We start from the raw sequence: 21,902 nt of genomic DNA, 5'->3' as shown, positions 1-21,902 counted from the left end.
AATATGAGTCACATAACTTTGATATGCAAAATATTCAGAGAACTGTTGCTGCTGGAATGTTTCACAGTCGCTTCTTCGACTTGTTTTTACTGTACTTGAACATCAGCCCTGAAGCAGGGCTGAGCGAAGGCGCCGTGTACCAGGAACCCAAGATATCTCTTTTATCTACATTTTATACCACATATCACTGCTGTTGCTTCATCATCAAACAGTAGGACTCTTTGGACTCTTTCACTTGGCTGCATTTATCCTACATCTAGCATACAGCCCTTTGCAGCAGCTATTCTGTTCACTTCTTTTACTCTCCGGTGCTCTTTGATTACTCTGAAGCATTGCTAATGGTAAATGAGATTAAGATCACCTATTGTACAATCCAGAGTGGTGGATTGTACAATGGGATTAGCAAAGAGTGGTGAGCACAGGGTTCTCATTGCTCAGCATGTAGTAGAAGGAGGTTAGCAGGAGGTGGCCTGGAGCCTCAATGTCAGTCCCTGTGCGCAGCTCGTCCGACGCAAAATCAGAGGAAAGGCTGCTTGACATTTCCTCTGAGTTGCGGTGCCACATCAGCTTATTTCCTGCCTCTTGTAATTTCTTTTCTTTTCCGTTTATCCTCGTTCCCAACCTCTCCACCCCCATCCGCCCGTCTTTCTAGCCGCCTCATCTTTCCCTCCTCGTTCGCTCGGTCTTGCTGTTTCTCTGTCACTCCTCTTTGGAGAAACAGAGGAGAGCGGGCATGAAAGAAAGAAAGAAAAAAAAAAGAGAGGCGCTCTATGCCGTTACCATGGCAACTGCATCTCAGAGCCGAGCCAGTAGTCTTCCACAGACGTGCGTGCTCCCTCCCTCGTTTTCCCTCCACTTGGCTAGCTTAGATGAAAGCTCAGCTCTGATGAGAGTGAAGAGAAAGAGGCAGAAGAAACACGAGGGAAAGGCTGCACTTGTTAGGGAAAAGTAGCGTGTCATAACCCTCTGAGGAAACAATACACCGCTCCCTGTAATGAATTATTATTACTGATGGCAGATATCAAAGGCAGACCTTGTCAGTAAACTGCACCCAGCGTACAACAAAGGAAGCATGCAGCACATTCTGCCCTCTCAGATTCTTTCTTCTCCTCCGCAGAGGTCTCGCTGAGAGCGGTGATCGAGGCCGTTGTGGGTAATAGTCTGTTGCAGGAAATTAATGCCTTTGCAGAGCTTGACTGCCTCGCTCTGTGACATCAATCTGCGTTAATTTGGTAATTAATCTGATTTCAAGAGATGTCTCAATAAGAGACCCCATCGAGCGCCGAGCCCGCTCCGGATCGTGTGATTTGTATTCTCTCTTACGTGTTACCTGCTTGAACGCGCGTCCTCGACAGGCTTTCTCATTATCGGCTGGCGTGAATCGAAGATATCCCTTCAAAAGCAACAGTAGCTATCGATCTGAGTATGGTTATAAAATGTGTCACGCTTGGCTGTGGGCTTGCTAACGTGTTTGAAGTGAGAGTGAAAAATGTCCACAGCCGTGAACAGACACTGTTAGAGCGGAGCTGCTCTCAGGTAATTTGTTGCTGTGAACACAGCACAACTGAGACAGATATATTCACAGAAACGGCTGTAGATGAATGCACCGTGTCATGTAGCCCAGATGGATCTTAAACGGTGATGGTGGTGGTGGTGGGGGAGGCACGTCAGCTTCTGTTTCTCTTGGACAGAATGAGAAAGCGCGCAGCTGTAAAGCACGCAGGGGAGAGGCTCGGTGTTTTCGGCTTGACTGAATTGGACCAGGGGAGGACGCCGGTGTTGTGCTTCCTCCTCCGTCAGAATGCGATACCTGAGCTTTACCTCTTCACTCGGGGAAGTTTACTTGGCAGTCATACCCACGATCCAGCCAGTGACAGAAAATTGATTTGGCACCTCATAGCTCAGTACTCAGCTGGATCAGACAGCGAGGAGGAAATGAGGCCCTGAGCAGACATACCAGTCCACGCTTCACTTTTGTCCCCAAGGAGGAGAATTCATTTCTGTCAATTTGCTGTGATTGTAAGTAATGGTGCAGTTGTGATAGAGCTGCAGACCAGGAGGAGGAGGAGGAGTGAGAGGAGGGGTTCACACTCCTTTAAACACGTGCGTGTATGTCAAGACCTCTGGTTGGGAGTCGGGAGGGGACTGTCTTTTCCTCTGAACCAGTGTGAACCGGTTGTGCTGCCCATGCTGGCTGTGATTGCCTACAATCCTCAGGTGCATTATTTTGATGTGATTTGCTGCTTGTGGGGCATAGAGACCTCCAGGGTCATATACAGTATGGATTATATACAGCACAGGCCTTCAGGGGACTTCTGTATAACGCAAGCATTTTTCCTGCTATGCACATTATCTACACTGCCTTCTTTTGATCAAAGGTTAAGGAAGAACGTGTTCCTGGGTCATCTTTTTTTGTTTTAATTTGCCCCTAGACTGAAAAAATAATGAGCAGCTTCTTCATTGTTCAGTAAATTGCAAAAATAAAAGCAGGAGCAGGAAGTTTTAACTAGTGTGTATCTGGGCCATTCGCACTAAAATGTTTCACGGCTTCAGAAGCTTCATGCTTAAATCGCTGCTCTCCGCTAATGTTCAGCAATCATACAGTGAGAAATCCATTGTTGGCAGGCAGAGCTGCCTGTTCCCTTTTAACAGACGACTAGGCAGTGCACACAGTGTCATTTTTATTTTTGCATCTCGCACGTAAATGTATCTAACCCACGTGGGCTTCCGAGACATTAAACATGAAGCCTCAGCGCTGAAACAAGACTTCTCAGAAAAGAACATAAATTATTACACAGAAAATCTACAATGTGAACAGAATACCTCTCCTGTGATGGCGTTTCTAAGTACTACAAACAAAATCTGAGTCACAAAAAGCTTCCTTGTTTAAAACTGAAAAAAAAAAAAAAGTAATATGGTGCCAGGAGATGGGGGGGGGGGGGGGGGGGGGATATTGCAAACAGAAGTCCTTGATGTATCCTCTCCATTAGTCATTTTATACGAGACAGCCTGTTTTGTTGATGCATGTTTGCTCCATACCATATATAACACTGGCTATTTACTGCACATATTGTGACTGTTACACAATAACCTGAACACGCAGGCATTTTAAGGGAAAACCTCTTTCATATCAGCCTGGAAAACTTCTTCCTGAACTGAGCACAAAGCCCAGAAAAAGAGAGAAACAGGCTAAAGCTCATTAATTACCACTCCAGACTCAGAAATGTTGCTAAAGCAAGGTGAAATGCCACATAAACCCTGGAAAACTCGCAGCCTAAATTTGCACCTACTTCTGTTTTTGTATAAATTTAATTTGCGAGTATTGTGTGTTGTAAAGTAGGTGTAAAGTAAGCCTTTAACGCAGACTTCTCCACTGATGTAGATAAACGAACACATCCTAAGCTAATCTACAATAAGCTAAAACAGGCTAAACTAATCTAAGATAAGATATATAAGACTACAGTTTTTATGTAGTTGTATTTTTATTTAGTTTCACTTTTATTTCTTTACTCCACTACAGTTTGGAAGGAAATATTGTGATTTTTACTTAAAAAAAACCTTGTTTAGTCACTAGTTAGATAAAACTGACACAAAAATATGCATCCATGCAAATGCTAACCTACCAGTTTTGCAATGGATGCTTACTGCTCTGATTCCTGAACCAATTAAATAAACTGAACCTTTACTTGTTGCATTAAGTTGGTAGAATAGTAATTCAACAATGCATCTGCTGCAACATTTCTACGCTGTGGTTTCTAACTAGTGCAGAGGTGTCTGTGAGAGTGTCTTAAGTGTCTTAAGTGTTTATCTTCTGGGCCTCTGTTTAGACGTGCTAACAGTACACACCTCTGCAAACCGATATAACTGGCTGCTCTGCTGTGTGTCTGCAGTTGCGGTTATTGTTCTATCCACCCACACCTATACCCTGCAACTAAAGACAGCAAGCTCCAACAAATATCCAGGAAAATTAACACTTGACTTCAATCGCTGATGATACATAATAAACCTACATAACTGAAACAAAGCGTCTGCTGCTCTCTATGCATTTTTAGATTTATTAGGCAGAATGTTTTCTTTATGCGACGAACAACGGACTATTAGGTTTAATAACTTCTGTGCACATATGCACTCAAATCAGACAGACTGAAGAATTACAGGCGTAGCTGCTGATGGATAAGTAATCTCCTACTGTTACCCTTTTTTTCTCTTTAACAGCTGGTATTTGAAGCAAATACTGACTATAGCGCTCACAACCTGATTTACTTTTTTCTGGTATTCGTCGCCTGAGTGTCAGAACTTGCCTTGCTTAAATAGATGATCACTATCTGGCTCAGTGAGGGATTTTATAATTAAAGTAAATGCCCTTGACGGCAGCATGAATTATGTCTTTGCAAGTGGTGTTTTACAAAGAAAGCATAGCTTTTAGAATTTATAATGAAGGCGCCATTATGGTTTGGGAATACATGCAATTGTGTTTAGAATGTTTCACTTTCTAAAATTGTTCTTTTTCTTTTTTAAAGAGGGGAACGATTAATGACGGCGATATAGCATTGTAGCCCTGCACGCAGTTATTTTTCATTATAAACTTGATATTATATATTTGCAATGCTCTTGTCTCTTCTCAGGTTGGTGTTACTTTGCTGAAGTGACAGACGAAGGCCTCGAGTCAGAGGTGAAGAACGCAAACAAGGAGTCCTCCCGGACAGCAGGGGGAAGCAGCAGACATGCAGGACTCAGCCTCTGACAGTAAAATAGCGAAACAGGTGAGCATGGATCTCATAGTGCTACGAGGCTACTGTTAATGCTACAGAAATCTAGTTGGTGGAAACACAGTAAAAACATGATATAATAACTTTTATATAGTAAGTTTGGAACTGTTCTAAGTAAAAGTTAATCTGAAAAATAATTGTTGTCTACACAACCAAAGTCTTTGTTCTTCATTAACCTGTTTACGTCTACTCCATTATCTAATCTTCTTGACTAATCTGTGCCAGACTATTCCTGTATCTTGTAATGCCATACACACATACTGGATAGTGTATAATCACCAGTTGCTTTGGAAAAATGTGTGTTCCTCCACTGGTTGAAAGTGGTTCCTGGAGGCTGCTGGGTCTTGCTGCGTGAAACTATAAAGAAAGTGAAGCACCAAAAATCTCAGCGTGATTGTTTTGCTTGCTAGCTCATTTCTGTGTTTGAATGGAAGTACAGTGGTCCCTCGTTTATCGCGGGACTTACATTCTAAAAATAACCTGCGATAGGTGAAATCCGCCAAGTAGCCAACTTTATTTTTTTACAATTGTTATAGATGTTTTAAAGCTGTAAAACCCCTCACTAAACTTTATACACTTTTCTCAGACAGGCATGAAAATTTTCACATTTTTCTCTCTTGTTTAACCACCTTTGTAGAAAAATAAGTCCAGTATTATGTTTCATTGACATTGTTGTGTTTGTTGGGGAGAAAACTGACAGACACACAGTACAGCACTATAGAGTCACACTGCTAGCGAACGAAGATTTATGTAAATTTGACAAACTGAACGCATTCTGTACTGTACAGGAGGTCTACAGCCAATCAGGATGCAAAACACAATGTGCTGTAAAAAAAAAAAAAAAGCAAACTGTTGCAATGTGCTAGTGAGCAAAGCGACTGCTGTACGGTTGCAATAGATGACTGAAAGTCTGTAGGCCTGTGTAACTGGAGCTGCAGTAATCATTTTCCCGGGAACTGCCATCAACCTCCTCTAGCCACTTCATACCCGTCTCTAGGCCTGTGTGGTCGGGCTTATTCGCTTAATCCTAGATTGTCACCAAGATTGTCACATGTCCAAAATGGTGGACAAGAGATAAATGTATTTATATGAATTAAACTATTCAGGCAGTCATGCTAACTTAACAAATGTTACTAATGTTCATAACATGACATATTGCAATTTGGGGTATACGAGATTTAAAGTCTTTCCAGTGAACATCATTACTAGACATTGTGACGTGTCGAGCCATATACTACTTAGAAGTGTAAGAAAGAAGAAGAAAAGTTTTGGCTATCGGTTTTGTTAGCTAGCAGCAGTTGCTATTTAGTGGGTGTGGTGAGAAACTGTCACCAGCTCACAGGCCTTTTTATAGCCACCACTGTATAATGCAGGTCTGACTACTGATGTTGAAATGTATCTAAATATAACTCAGCTGTTTTATGTTTATGTGTCTGCAAAAATGATTTGTGTTTATGGATTTTTTGTTTTTGTTGTTTTATTGAATATATTTGTGTCTTCTGACAGTTTGGCACCGAAGCTCATAACTCACACAGATTTTTGCAAAATACAACTCTCACACTTAAAAAATAGTTTTTGTCCAGGCTGTCTTCTCAGGACAGAGCTTTCATCCACTTATTTTGTCATATTTCAGCACAAGATTCTTTCATGTTGCCATAACTTTCTTTCTTGTAGAGCAGAGTGGTTGTATTTCATTTCAGATTGTTGTTTAGCGATTACTTTAATGACTGAAACTCAGGCCCATTTACAGCAGATATATATTATAATGTATTTGCCATTATTGGACTTAGTATGCGTGAAACTGCCATTTTAAAGTGTGAAAACATTTAAACAGATTCAAGTGTCTGTTCTGTTTTTGAGACTTTTAAATCTGTCGTTTCATTTTCTGTATATTCTTTTATGTAAAGGACCAGAACAAGCACATGGATGGACACAGAGAAACCGATGACATGTCTGAAAAGACATCTCCCAACAAGAACCTCAAATCTCCCCAGAAAGGCTCCAAACGGCTTAAAACAGCCCCCTTTAAAGTGACCCTACTGGATTCCTCCGAGTTCGAAGGAGAAACTGAGGTACGCCAGACGGAAAACAATTTGCATTTACACGTTTTCTGGAATTAGGCTTATCGTGCTTTGAGCAAACAGTTGGAAAAAGGGAACATTATGTTTTTCCCTTTGTTGTTGGTTCCTTCTGTGGGCAGTTGTGTGTGTTGTATAGTGTTGCACAAAGCGGATAAAAGGGGCAAAAAGAATAAAAGCGAGGGTGCCATGCTGAGAACTCACCAGAGGGTGAATTCAAAGAAATGTTACACATTTCTGTAATACACACAGAGACAAAAAAAAGTCTTCATTCCACACAAGAGATGTGTCGTCATTACACTGCAGAGTGAAACAGGGCATTTGCCGCTTGCTGAGAAGGGAAACTGAATGCATGCATAAGTGAGGACAGAAGCGATAGATGTAAGTCTATTTCTATTATAAATACAAGGCGTCGACTTGAACGTGAACTTGGAGTTTTATGACTAGCAGCAGCATGCACCTCAGGCAAAGGAGGCCTATCTGTTTTTTGGCTAAAATATCTTTTCAGGATGTGAAGGATGTCGTTATATTCAGTTACTTGACTGTGGAGATGACTGGGCAGCAATATTTCAAGCTATGTGACGTTTTAACTTTTTATCCCACTCAAAAGAAATCTGTGTGGATGTACATCAAAAATCAGGAAGTGAATAGCCTGTCTGGAGCCATCGTGTGTGTACAAAAGCTTAGCGGGCACAGTGTTACAACAGATGGATGTAGCCATTGGTTTCTGGAGTTTCATTTGATGTATTTTGGAGCTAAGACTGACTATATTTGGATGACACACTCGATTAGCAAACTCCATCCAGAAACTGTTCATTAGCAACAAACTAATGAAATCCTAGAAATTCAAAAAATCTCTGTAATAAAAATAACCATCCATTGTACAGCCATTGTTTTCTAATGGAAAAACTTTAAATCTGAACTGTGAAGAATATTCTAGGGTGGGGTAAAACAGATTTTTGTAACATCTTGTAAACATGCTTTGGAAACTGACATTAGATCAGTTTTTGCCCCTTTAGCGATTCTAAATAGCATTACAGCAGATATTGCTGCAAAGACACAAGTGTTGCACCACATCGCATCACTTTTCTGCTTCCCCCGAACCCTAGCAACCACCGGCAACACAGCACATGGACACAGAAGGAATAACTGCGCTCGCGACCAAGAGTCTAATTCAGTTCAGTTCAATTCAGTTTTATCTGGATCAACTGAAGGCTTTTCGGGGAGATTTTAGACTCAGCTAGTTTTTCACCATCACTCTTAGACAGGATGTTTCGAACTAGAAATATTGTGGAAATTTAAGAAAACAGCCCCATGTATTTGTTTCATATTTAAGGACATTCCCTGCTCAGAAATAACTCCAGGATTCCTCACAGTGTTACTGTAATGTGATCCAAAGAAAGTATCTAGACACCACATTTCAAAGAAAACTGTCCTTTGTTACAATTCTGTATTCTTACGCTCCTTATTTTGCAAAGAGGATGGTGGAAAGGCGTTTCTGTGAACGTGTTCTTCGTTTACATTAGTAATTCCTCGATACAGCAGATCCTACTATTTGTTCTCTTTATGTTCACCTTATGGTTACTTGGCAGTGATGCTTACAGGCAGTGTTTTTGAACAGAAACGGAATTTTTTTATGGCTGTTTTTAGTTTACAAATCATTTTCAGGTTGCCAGTGGTTAGTATGCCCCTTTAAGCTCCAGTGACACAGTTCAGTAGTATGCTGAAGGCAAATGAAAATAGTAAACTGCAGAACAGGCAGCCGCATTTTGTTGTTTACTGAGTTTAAATAACTTTCATGTATATTAACTATTATAAAGCCTGAAACTCTCTTTATAGCCACCTGGCACTGATATATTGAACTCTCCTGTAAAAGCGTCTTTAAGTTCAAGAATCACATGGTTACATGATCATATTAAATAATTTGGTTACAATATTGACCAAAATTATAGTGTGAGGCTGCCCAGTTATACTGAGTAATTCCCAAAGGTGTCAATAAATTCTGATTTCATTGCATTTTTTAATAAAAAGCCCCCAGCACAGGCTACTAACTGGGTGTAAAGAAATCTATATACCTATTACATGATTGGAGACCCGGTGCAGTCAAGGAGAAAATAGAAGAACAATATTATTATGAAGCAACCCTCAGGACACTAACGCACAAGTGCGTGAAACCTTGTGTATGTGGTGTGATGACGGAGGAGGGGGGCTGTTCATTTACAACAGTGTGTGAAGTAAGACCATCGGCATTGGTGTTCTGGTGCCAACCTCTCCGAGCACTGTGAAAACATCTGGGTTTTATCCGCACCTCAACAGACAACAGCATTATGCTTATGAAAGCTTTGGTATTGTAAGTGCACATCTGGATATTTGTCTACCTACACACGTTTTGTAAAAGTCTAGTTTGCCGACGGTCTCGGACTACAGGCTTGTTCCTGCTAGGATAGAAGTTTTTGAACCTTCCTCATACTTCCAGGAGTAATCATGAGGAACCTGTGAGGAGGCAGGATACACCTTGGGAGCGCTCTCACTGGAGGAGGTGGTACTCACGAGTTAATTAATTCTCTGAGCCTCCCTGCGGCCCTCAAACAGGGAAGGACACACCACACCCTTACCCACTTCTCTCACCCAGCCCCTTCCTTCATGCTTGGTCATGCTGATGTGTTGAATGAGGCCATTTTGGGTGGAATGGCTGGTTAGTTGACATCCAAGATTTCCCCGTCTATTGAGGTGTTTTTTTTATTTTTTATTTTTATTTCGCAAATAGATGGGATCACTTCAGTCACGGCTTATTAAGACTCCAAGACTCCAGTGATTTGTTTATTTCATTCTTTGTGCCGCCTCCGATGGCAGCGTGCTCTCGTTGTACATAAACAGCGCTGCTGTCGGGGACTCGCTGACTGACAAGATGAGAGCTTAGAAGCACTTCCCAAGTGTTCCTCCACCAACCTCCCTTCACTCATTGTGACGAAAAGGAAAAATACTTTTTCAAACTCTACCCTTGAGATATTAAGGAAACAGACAGCACAAGGAAAAAACTGCTTCAGTTTCCCTGGCAACTCCTCGCTCAATCTTGTCACCTCTTAAAGTAGGCCTTGTGAAAGGATAAAACTGTGTATGCATACTTATAAAGTGTTTTTCTTGTTCTATATTTACTATGGAGTATAAGCCCATGCACAAATTGTACTCCTAATATTATATTCCCTTTATAATACGTATATGCAGCCCAGCCCAGTGAAATATGCGATGCTTGTTTAAAGATATTCGTACACAGTTATATGCTAATTAATATGGTCACATCCATCACTGTCTGCATTTTTTTGGCAGTCATTCAACATCATTCCTTTGCATCCTGCTAACTGACCTCCTGATTTTTTTTATTTATGAGGTTTTGAAGTTTTCATTTTTGGATTTGAGTCAGATGTTCCACTATTTTAGGAATGCAGTGGTATGGATTTCAAAGGAAAATGTCAAAATCGTTATGATGGACAGAATTCGGCAAGAGTATACAGCACCCTACAGTCTTTGATGTTTTGTAGTTTTGCCTCCGTGCATCACCACAGTGAGCTGTAAGTCAGGCATGTGATTGAAGTCCAGACTTTCAACTATAATTCAAAGGATTTACAGAATGTTTGTGTAAAATGCAATTTTTATACATAGTGCTTCATTTTCAGAGGTTCAAATTAATGGGATAAACTAACATAAATGTAACATAAAATAAAAGATTCTTTTTAATAGTTGAATTAAAAAACAAACAAACCAAAAAACTGAACTTTGCAGCCAGTGTGTTTCCTCCTTTGAGTGCTCTTCTAGACCTTTAACCCAAATTGGTGCCTAATCAGTTTTGCAGCTTTTGATCCAGAATCTTCTACATTTCTCCTGCAGATTTATTTTTATTGAACTCCATGCTTGCAGTTTGCATACACCAGAATAAATAGATCTCTACCAAATATGGCTGACTGTGCCTTCAGTAGTGTGACAGAAAATATTTTCTTTTGTGTGTGTTTGTGGACACACACACACAGAAGCCTGTTTATTTAATGTGACAGGAAATATTACTAAAATTCACCTTGAGTTCTGTCAATAGTAAGTATCAAATCTCTGCCTGTAGTGCAAAGTCTAGTATTCTGCAGCATGTCGCAGTGACTGTATAACCGCACCAAATGAGTTATTAAATTGTGTTTAGGTCCAGAGAACCTTAAAAAGCCCTGCTGCCTAATAAAGTCTGATAGTGTATTAGTAACCCAGTTCTTTCCATATTAAAAGCTAACTATTACAGTAAAAGGCACTTAGAGTATGCACGTACGATAGTCAAAAATGTAGCAGGCACTGTTTCTCTCTCTCTTGACCTTTTTCCACACTTTTATGTCATGTATGTTTGTCTTTGCAGAAACACTCCAAAGGACAGACCCTGATGGACATGGTGTGTGAACACCTTAACTTGCTGGAGAAAGACTACTTTGGTCTGACCTTTGCCGACACAGACAGCCAGAAGGTCAGTGAGTTGTGTACCACAGTAACCTCTCAGTGCATAAACAATGCTCGCTAAACAATCTGTATTCCTCCCAGTTTTTTGCTGGCACTCTCTGGGGTGCGCTATCCATCATTCAGAGAAGAATGGAAAATGGAAATGTCCGTGCTAAAGTCTGGGCCTGGACAAAAGACATTTGAATAAGTTGTACAGTTGAAGAAGAAATGAAAGTGCCTCATCTACTCTTTGCAAGATGCATATATGAAATTTAGTGATAGAAATATTTCTCAGAGGCAGAGCTGCTCCGGAGGTAGAATAATTTCATGGGTTGAGTTAAATCTCCACGGGCCCCAGCTAAGAGCACAGTTGAGAAAAAATTGAAGAGCTAAAAAGAAAAGTTAGATCAAAATGACTTCAGTGACTTTGCTGTTTCTTTCATTTATGACTATGGCAAGGTGAAGAGTAAGCAGGATGACTTTCTGCTTTTTCTCAGGCAATAGCTAAAGGCAAGTTTTAACTTTTAGGTCGCACTGGCTAATTAGCTAATAAAATTACCTTATTGAGTATTTTTTTATTTGAAATTAGATAAAGGAGAAAGGTTCTCAGTGTTGGTCGTCTAACCATGCATGGATTTGTTTGACTAGGTTTTTTAGAAATGTATTAGGTACGCAGTAATCAGTTAAAAAGATCGATTAGCAGACTGCACTCATAAACTGCACACATATCTGCTAAATAATGCTAAGCAGCAGATTAATAAATGCTGAACTGAAGCACAACCTTCTTGACAGGCTGTACCACACGGGACCATTTTTCTGTGAGATATTTCTGTTAAAAATGCAACAAAAGACACGAACATCACAAAGAGGGTCTAGAGGTCCAGTTCAGCCAGTTTAATTAGCAGAGGTAAAGTATGGCAGACAGCTATCGGCTACAGCTGCAGGTGTCTTAACACCTGTCAATCACAGCAGCCGTTGCCTTTTATCCAGATGGATGGGTTATAAAATATAGTTAGCAATTAACATAGGAGTCTTAACAGCATTAAATCATTTCTAGATGTGCTGAATTTCAAGCCTTGATGTTGCCACTTGGTGCTGCTAAAGATACAAGTAGCTGATTGCTGCGTTTAGTGATCATGTAACATAAACGAAAATGTGAGTTAGAGCAGTAAATATGTACATTAGTTCAGTGCGAACTAAGACCATGAATATAAGGATTCATTTACACAGGCCTAGAGACTGATCAGCTACTTCATGGTAACATCAGTAACTCCAGTAAGGAAAGAAGGTATATTCCAGACCAGTTGGCTAGTTTTTGCTGGGTGTCACTGGGTGAAATAGGTGAGTGCTAAACAACAAAGCTCCTTGTGATTGCTCTGGAGTGAGTGTTTGCAGACGAGACAGGCCCTTCCCTACAAACTACAGATGAACGCTGCTAGTAACAAACACAATCACATGGAGGGTATGAGATAGAGCACCACATCTTTGCAACCTATATCACCTAGCAAGCAAGTTTCACTGATGGTTAGCATAGAGTGACTCTATTGCCCAAAGGAAAGAGTAATCAGAAACCACATGCATTAATAATGTTGACTGGATGTATTGTAGTGGTGTAGCCATAACAAAGAGCACTGGCTAAATAAGGCAGTGCTTTTCTTTTAAGATAGCAAGACATGCATAGATCAGACACAAAATTAGCATTTAGTTTGATTACATGTTCACTAGATAGTTACTAACTTGTCCATCAATTGGTACCTTAGGGGACAAATTATTCATGATGAGCAGCACATCTTTGTTCTCATGTACTCATAATAAGTTAAAAGAACTCACAAGTTATTAGAAAAATATTGATAATTACAGCTGAAACAGCCTCACATAGAGTGAATCTGTGTGTTTACAGTTCTGAACAATATCTCAGTGGAAGTAATCTCTCGGGTGAACTGACCCTTAAGATTCGTGGCATTATCTTGCTTGTTTTTGTGTCACTTGACTTTCGTTTGCCTCTTTTTTCCATCATCTGAAGTTTAATTATTTCCTGATAAATGGGCTCTAACATTAATCTCCAGTCAGCACACCAACCTTTTTGACATTTTGAAACGAAGGTCTGAATATGTTAGTCACGGATTGTTGTTGCTTTGTTATAAGGTGTGCGGACCAGACTTATCATATAATCGTATAATTAATACGGACCTGATGGGTCCTGGCTGTCAACTCACATGAGAGTGCTGTGTTTGATGTGGGTCTGGGGTTTTCATTGATGTCTTCCCAGAGGGTAGGTATGGGATTGCACAACAGGCTACAGAGGAACCTCCAGTCTTTTAAAGATAGGACAAGACCAAGCCCCTTTTAACATCTGGTGCGTATCCTCTGCCCCAGTCATTGGCTTGTACACAGTTTGTCAGCTCACATGCTGTGACTCGAGGTGCACAGGATAATCTTGGACCTCACAATATGACAGTCTCATCAAAGATGGCCTTATCAGGGCACAGCGTGAGCTTAGTGTCAGGGGTCAGTGCTGATTGGTAGACCAAACAAGCTTGAGAATTTAAATGTCATTTCAGATGCCCTTTCCCTGTCTCAGTTGGGGGAACAAGAACTCAATCTCCGCTCTCCAAGAGAACATTTATTCTATGTGATTTCTTTAGAAAGTAAAGTTGAAAAACAAAGTGTAAAATAATGAATCAGTGATGAAAAGTTTTTCCTGCTTTTCAGCACCTGACTAGTTCTCTTTACCCTTAGCTGATCGAAGGTGGATTCATGGTGACAATCGAATGGCTGCGGCTCTTTAGTCTTTAGCAGTTCGATTAAACACCAGAGGAGTAACGCAGGAGGCAAACTGTGAGAGATACAGTTTGCAGTTTGTCCCCGTTGAGGCCACGGAGTTGCAGTGTAGTGTAACAACCCTTCATGGTTTCACTCTGATTCGTGTAGTACCAGCTGTCAAGACGACGGTCAGCATTAGGAAACAGCTGCTGTGTGGTTTTCAGGTTAGTGCAGATCACTGTCAGCTCTCTGCATCGTGGATTGCTCAAACACCCGTTTTTATGTCTGTAAGCATGAGGGTGGAATTTACATAACAATAGACACCCATTGCAACTCATTTTCTTTAATTAGGTTTTTGCTAGTCCACTGACCTTTCCTCTAGCTCCGCTGTCAGCATCACAGTTTTGATTTCTCCTGAAACTTCTTGGTAACTGCTGATTGGTTTAAGTTTAGATGATTCTTATGAATGACTTGAGCAGCATCTTAACTTTGCTTCCACAACATCCACTGTAGACAGACTTGTTATATGTGCTGAATATAAACTTTGGGGGCTTTGGGGGCTGCATCCTCCTGAGGCCGCATTTGTAGGCCGATTACGTCACAGCGACACGACGAAGGCTGTCCAAATTCGTAGACTCCTCCTAATGTGGCCGACAAATGCGTCCTCCTTTTCCCAAGATTTGAGGGATGGGTCGGGTATATCCTTCGTGGCCATATCCCAGAATTCATAGCGTGGCCCAGCCAATTCCAGTTTCCAACAATAGCAGCAGCTACTTAGTTTTAATATTACTCTTACTAATCTTTCTGGGTCACAAAATTAACTTTTTAAGATATTTTCAGGTGAGAATGTAGCTGTGTAAACGTCAAACATCTGCTCAGTTTATCAAGACATCACATATTTGCAAAAGTACTCCGATGTTTTCGGAGGCACCCATCAGCTTGATAGCTAGCCGGAGGTTCAAGGCTCTCCAGAGCCGGTGAGAACAGCGAACCCCCGGCACATCGTTTTCATTATTTGAGATTACAGCTGAATAAATGTCAAACGGAAAACTGATTAAACAGAAGTGTGAGATGATCGAGAATTTACGCCACTGTCCTGTTATATTTTAGATAGAAAGGAACAGACGGCCGAGTTTATTAAACGCCACTGAGACAGCGGTGACGCAAAACTGAAGGCTAGACCGTCCAATTTCACAGCCGTTTACTTCCAGTCTACCCGGCCTTCGGAGGACCTCAGGAGGATGCAGCCTATGAATTTGGACGCGGCATTTATGAGCATTGACAGTGGGAGTGTGCTACCATGCTGTGACGAAGTTACCGACCAGCAAACATGCCTATAGACTCAGTGTGGTTCACTTTTGCATGTTTGGCAGAAATAGCCGTTTCAGATTATTTTGCATTCCATTAACTGTTTGTGCTGTTAAATAATCTGCTGTTGATATGAAATTCAGTATGTTATGGCATAAAAACCTTAAATTAGCCTAAGAACAATGCAGTTGTTCTTTATAATAAAAGTGTTGCTGCAATTTTGATCTGTTGACATCGTAGTATATAAACCAGGAACCAATAAATTCATGTTTACAAAGGATATACTATGTGTTAGCTTATTTTACGTCATTTATACAACAGTGGGTGCACATAGACAGGGTTCCAATTAAGGAGGTCAGTGTATGTTTAAGTGGGACTGTCTTGGAGACTAAACTCAGGCTTCATACTGCTCTAAGCCAGGATTTACTCATACACATCACTTCACTGATTAATGGTGGGCGTGCCAAACATTTGGGGACAAGACTGGTACAAACAAGTAATGTACCCAAATAAGGCAAGTCAGGGGAGCTTAGTTTAGAAGTTGAGCCAAGCCGGGCACCTTTTACAAACTTTATTTATAAATGACGAAGTGGTTTCTCACCGCAGGGATAAACTTCTTCATGTCAAGGCCAAACAAACTGCACAAGCAATTTTACTGGCTAGCAGCAATACTACTATTACTCTAAAGTCAAATTTTCGCTTGACTCCGAGGCCTGTGCACCACAAGGTGACAAATGGTTTGTGCCTCTGTGATCCTCCGCACAGAAGCACAAATCCTGCTGAAGTCAGGGGCAGCCAGTCAGAAGATAAGCTGGTTTAAAGAGAGAAGCTGCTTATTTTAAATGTAAAAAATATACATTTTTCAGACTTTTCTGATTAGAGTATGTATCATGTATTAAAATTACAACTATGAGGTTGTTTTGGTTGAATTAAATAATGGAAACAATGCATAAATAACAGTAGTAACTGGATATAAGGTCAGAAAAAGACGTCATCAGAAGCCTTGAGAAAGGTAAAAAAAATAAGAAAACATGACATTGAACACAGAAAACATTGCAAACCCCCAAATGGAACCAAAATCTTCATCACGCAAATGCAACCAAGTGTTTGGAATAACTGATAGTGAGTCTTTCACACCACTTTTGAAGACTTTATGCCCACACTTTTGAAATCTTATCAAAGCATCACAATCAGATTGAAGAATTTAGTCTTTTTTACTCATTCAGAGGTGGTCTTGCGAGTCTGTTTTGGATCATTGTCCTGCTCTTGAGCTTCAGGGCATGAACCGATGGCCAGATAATCGTCTCCCTGATTGTCTAGTAGAGACAACGAGGTCCTGAAGCAAATCAGCCCCAGATCATGACCATCACCATGCTTGCCTGCTGGCATGGTGTTCTTGGTGTTATGCCAGATGTAATGGGACTCAAACCTTCCAAAAGTTTACCTTTTTACTCGGCAGTTCACAGAACACTTTCCCAACAGTCTCTGGGATCAGTGAGATGTTGTCCAGTTGTGTTCTGTTTACTCAGCAGTCCCATTTTTGCACAGTGTTGAATCATGAACTCTGACCTCAAGGCGAGTGTGACCTGCATTTGTTTAGATGTTGTTTTTTGTTCATTTATGACCTCCAAGATGAGTCGCCAATGAACTCTTGGAGCAATTTTGGTATTATTATTGTCTAATGTTCAAATTTGTTTCATGTTCTGAAATATTTCGTTGTGACAAATATGCCAAAAAAAGAACTAAGGAGCAAATACTTTTTCACAGCAGTATACATCGTTTTTTCCCTAAGAGTTCTTGTGGGAGATATTGTTACTGTCTTCCCGCTGACATCTGTCTAAACAGCATGATTTACAGCTGCTGTAACAAGTGAATTCACACAAACTCTTCGGCTAATGAAATGCTCCAGCAACCAAATCTGAAATGGTGCCCCTGTTGGTGAACTGGTTCACTGAACAATCCGATGCTATGAGATCACATAGGTAACTGGCTGACAGTGAGTTTGTGGCGCAGTGATAAAACACGACTGCTCTGTGCGGGTTTGAATGCCTCAGCAGGGGAGGGCTCAGTCTCTTTGTTTACCATATGGAGAGGCTTTCATAAGGAACACATGCGGCAATTAGAGTAAAATGTGACACCGGGGTGTGCATTAGCCATGTTTCCAGTCTACTCTGTGTGATTTCTGCCTTCTGTCTTTCAGAATTGGTTGGACCCCTCCAAGGAGATCAAGAAGCAAATGCGCAGTGAGTGTCTTTTCCAAGTAGCTGTAGTGGATTAATATTTTAAAATTCAATTAGCAGAGACATAAAACTAGCTTTGTTGCTCATTGTACTTGGAGTTGTCAGCTAAATTGCTAAGAAGAGCTCCAAAACTGCCTTCTAATGAACACTTTTTTTCCGTTATACTGGATGTGTTTAAGCTTCCTGCTCTCAATACAATCTCTCACCAGACTCTCCGTGGCACTTTGCCTTCGCTGTCAAGTTCTACCCTCCTGACCCCTCCCAGCTCATGGAAGATATTACCAGGTAGAGTGCTGACACACACTTCTACTACATCTCCAGTCATAATTCCTCTGGCTGTGCTGTCAGGTGCTCCTCAGAATTATTCAAAGGATAAATCGCTAACACGTGTCAGCAGTACAGATAATTTCCTTTTTTATATATTCCCACTGATGGATGTTTACATAAACACATTGTAACAATTCTCATGGCATATTTGCCCCAGTGTCAGAGCAGCCCAAATCCCTCTCTTCTTTTGAAGGATTAGCCCTGGAATGCTACTAACTGCCATGGATTAACTAGGCTGAATACTTGTTGGAGCTTGCATTGGCTCGGGCTTGTTTGACTGCCAACACTCCTTCCTCTCCTCCCCTTTTTCGTCTCATCTGACAGATACTACCTGTGTCTGCAGCTGAGGGATGACATGCTGTCAGGTCGCCTGCCGTGCTCGTTCGTCACTCACGCCCTCCTGGGCTCCTACACCGTTCAGGCCGAGCTGGGAGACTACGACCAGGATGACCACGGCACCGACTACGTCAGCGATTTCCGCTTTGCTCCCAATCAGACGCGCGAGCTGGAGGAGAGGGTGATGGAGCTCCATCGAAACTACAAGTACATGACACGCTGTTGTTTAAATCAGACCTTTGTGTATCCACAAGTGTCTTAGGGTGATCATCTGATGAGTTTTCAGTTGCATCAAAAACACTTCATCATGCACATTGCTGATAGATGCCGTCTGTCACTGAAATGTACACAGTGTGAATCTTGCCAGTGTGACAATACTTCTCAATTCACATGGTGATGCTGTGGCACTGCTTTTTGGCATTCTCCCAAATGAAGTACTTGATGGGAGGAACTTAGAAGAGAATATATCAAGCATGTTCGAATACTGCTCCCGCTGTTCACCATTCTGGATCTTTTATTTAAGAAAGTCTGCTACAGTATTGTTATTATTCTGCTCTTATTCTAGGGGGATGACTCCAGCAGAGGCTGAAATGAACTTCTTGGAGAACGCAAAGAAATTGTCCATGTACGGAGTCGACCTCCATCATGCTAAGGTTGGCTATTCTGGCGTTTTTTGATTTTCAGGTGTCATGAATGCACTCCTGAATAATTTCTGTCTGTGTTTGCTGCAGGATTCTGAGGGGATTGAAATAATGCTTGGTGTCTGTGCCAATGGCCTGCTGATTTACCGTGACAGGCTGAGGATCAACCGCTTTGCCTGGCCAAAGATCCTTAAGATTTCATACAAGAGGAGCAACTTCTACATCAAGATAAGACCTGGAGAAGTACGCATTATGGTTAAGGACCAGGAGGGTCAAACATAAAGCCCAGGGGCCAGAATTGGCCCGGCGAAAGACTCCAATCCGGCCCTTTCCAGTTTTGGAAAAACTTTTTCCAAAGTTTTGCAGCTTTTTCAAATGAAAAATGTCTTTAAACTAACAGAAAGAGAAATTTCACTCCTTTGGCCCACTTAAGATCAAAGTAGGCTGTATCTGGCCCACAATCTAAAATGAGTATGAGTATGACATGCCTGAACTAGTCTGTTTATACAACAATCAAAGGAAATGGGGCTCTTGGTTTTTAGGATCTTGGTGCACTCTTAGAACAATAAATCTTCATACAAATGTGTGCATAACCAAAGGGAGATGTGAGCCTCAATTTTAAGAATTTCCTTGCTACAGCCACCATTGTGCTAGCTTTAAGTAACACAAGGACTGGAAGTATAGTTTTGTACATTTCCATAGTCTCTACCGGTTGCCTGACCCGCCCCATAAGGCCACTACAGGGCGTTTGTGCACCTGTAGCTTATGAAATAAAGAACTTAAATTCGAGAGCTTTTGAGGTGTTAGTAGATGGACGTGCCTGGCCACAATGGCAGCACCCATTTGTCAGTAAAATCCCATTGGGTGTCACTATCTTGGTGTTTTAATGAGCGAGGAGGTGATCTGGCTGACACGGCATGCTCAGAGGGTAGCAGCTGCTACCCTAGTACTACCATACAGCTTTAATGATGACCAGAATTATTCAAATCTACATGCTGACAACTACAGATCAAGCCCATAAACTTAGTTATGACCAAGTTTATGGACTATGACCTTGTATGAGCTGAGTTATGCCCATATTTTATATACAGCATGTAAGATATTTGAAATCAGGCTGGTTATTGTTTCCTTTATGTATATATATATATATATATATATATATATATATATATAAAGGAGTCATAAAGGAAACAATAACCAGCCTGAACACACACACACTAAACACAGCCTTATACCTCTATTATAAGGGTCTCTATTTTGGCCCTCGTCATTGTGCTGCAGCTTATCCTCCATGCTGAGCCTCAAAGTGTCAGGCTGTCTGGGCGAGACCCAGTCAAGTGACAGAGCTGCACAGTGAGCCTGTGATAGAGCCAAAGAAAGAAGTCTTTTAACAGAGCTGCTGCAGCTGCAGCCACAGTCAGAACAGAGGGATAAAGAGTGTAAATATAGAGCCATGAAGTTGTTTTCCACTCATTTGCTCCCAGCCTCTGAACACTGCATGTTATCCTTCCTGCCTCTGACCTGCTGCCTTCTGTCCAGTCTGCAGAATATATGTAAATAATAAGGTAGCTTATATATTGACATAAGTTTGGTGCCAGCAGTTTTTTGCAAGCACAAAACAAGGACTGTTTTTATTGATTGGCTCCAGTGATCATTCAGATATGAGATGCTGTATATTTATAGATTTTTAGGACTCTCTCTAAATGTTCGTCCAACAAATTGATGCGCCCTTCAGCAAAACAGAGTAAACATACCTGGTGGTGTTTTCAGCTCTCACCTTCCCTGTCTCTCCATATTTTCTCTCTCCTCTAGTATGAACAGTTTGAAAGTACAATTGGTTTTAAGCTCCCCAACCACAGAGCTGCCAAGAGGCTGTGGAAGGTCTGCATCGAGCATCACACCTTCTTCCGGTAAGAATCGATCCGCTCTCATGGTTGGAGGGTTTTTCGTTCGATGGCCATCAAAGCAAACCGAACACTTCCCTGTGTACAGCTTCATTAGGCACAGTCGCTCGGGCTACTGCCATGGTCACCGTGGCTTTGCTAGTAAACTTAACTTATATACTGATTTAGCATTACAGAGGTCACACATGTATGAACTGCATGATACAGCTCTCTATGTGATAGCACGCAGTTACAATTGCATGTACGTATTATAGAGTGATAAAGGAGAAGTCTAGCTTTACCCTAAAGGTCAAGCTAGTTTACAGTAACAGTCACCACAAGGCACTTTATATTGTAAGGTAAGGCCCTGAGATATTAAAGGGAAAACCTCCAAGATTCAACAGTTAAGCAAACACTTGGTGTCTGTGGGAAGAAAGAACTGCTTTTTAACAGGAAAACATCTCTGGCAGCCATCTGCTGTGGCCAGTTGGGTGGAGAGAGGAAAGAAAATAGTAGAACTCTTCCTGGTCAGCAATTGTTGTATTGTAATGGTTTCATTAGAACAGGCAAATATAGATCAACAAATATGGATCAACAATGGACCAGAGTTTATGAAAGGTGTGAATAAATCTTTCTGTGAACAAATAAATGGAACCATTTCAATCCATGGGAAGCTTGAATCTGTGAATTTGAAGCTGAAAACATGATGCACATTTATTTAAGTTGGACTTGAAATAATTTATTCAGCTATTAGTAATCCACATATCTCTGTATTTTGCCTTTGAGAGATCTAGATTGCTTGCTTATCACAGTCTGTTTCACAGGCTGGTATCTCCTGAGCCTCCTCCTAAGGGATTCTTGGTGATGGGTTCAAAGTTTCGATACAGCGGAAGGACGCAGGCTCAAACCAGGCAGGCCAGTGCTCTCATAGACCGGCCTGCTCCTCACTTCGAGCGGTCGACCAGTAAGAGGTATCTGCTTTCCCGGAGCTTGGATGGAGGTGAGCAGTGCAGCATGAAGGCTTCTCAGGGAGGAAAAGCTAGCTTCACTTTGCTCAAAGAGTAGTGTTGTAAATCACACTGTTTTTACC

General features: G+C 41.2%; 1 protein-coding gene across 9 annotated transcripts in view; it reads left to right on the top strand.

Moving 5' to 3' along the window:
• Window positions 1–21,902, top strand: part of LOC113022962 (band 4.1-like protein 1) — a 95,931-nt gene that overhangs the window by 48,450 nt on the left and 25,579 nt on the right. For all 9 annotated transcript variants that reach the window (XM_026168952.1, XM_026168949.1, XM_026168951.1 and 6 more), the window contains exons 2-11: window positions 4,626–4,763; window positions 6,677–6,841; window positions 11,238–11,342; window positions 17,586–17,628; window positions 17,835–17,910; window positions 18,277–18,495; window positions 18,854–18,941; window positions 19,020–19,172; window positions 20,742–20,839; window positions 21,637–21,812. In XM_026168952.1, the coding sequence (XP_026024737.1) occupies window positions 4,725–4,763; window positions 6,677–6,841; window positions 11,238–11,342; window positions 17,586–17,628; window positions 17,835–17,910; window positions 18,277–18,495; window positions 18,854–18,941; window positions 19,020–19,172; window positions 20,742–20,839; window positions 21,637–21,812 (1,162 nt within the window). In that variant the 5' untranslated portion in view covers window positions 4,626–4,724. The remainder of the gene's footprint in view (window positions 1–4,625; window positions 4,764–6,676; window positions 6,842–11,237; window positions 11,343–17,585; window positions 17,629–17,834; window positions 17,911–18,276; window positions 18,496–18,853; window positions 18,942–19,019; window positions 19,173–20,741; window positions 20,840–21,636; window positions 21,813–21,902) is intronic.

This window comes from Astatotilapia calliptera, chromosome 5 (genome assembly GCF_900246225.1).
Source record: "Astatotilapia calliptera chromosome 5, fAstCal1.2, whole genome shotgun sequence".
In the NCBI taxonomy this organism is placed as follows: Eukaryota; Metazoa; Chordata; class Actinopteri; order Cichliformes; family Cichlidae; genus Astatotilapia; species Astatotilapia calliptera.
The sequence above is the reverse complement of the archived record's forward strand: the minus strand, read 5'-3'. Positions and strand labels throughout refer to the sequence as shown.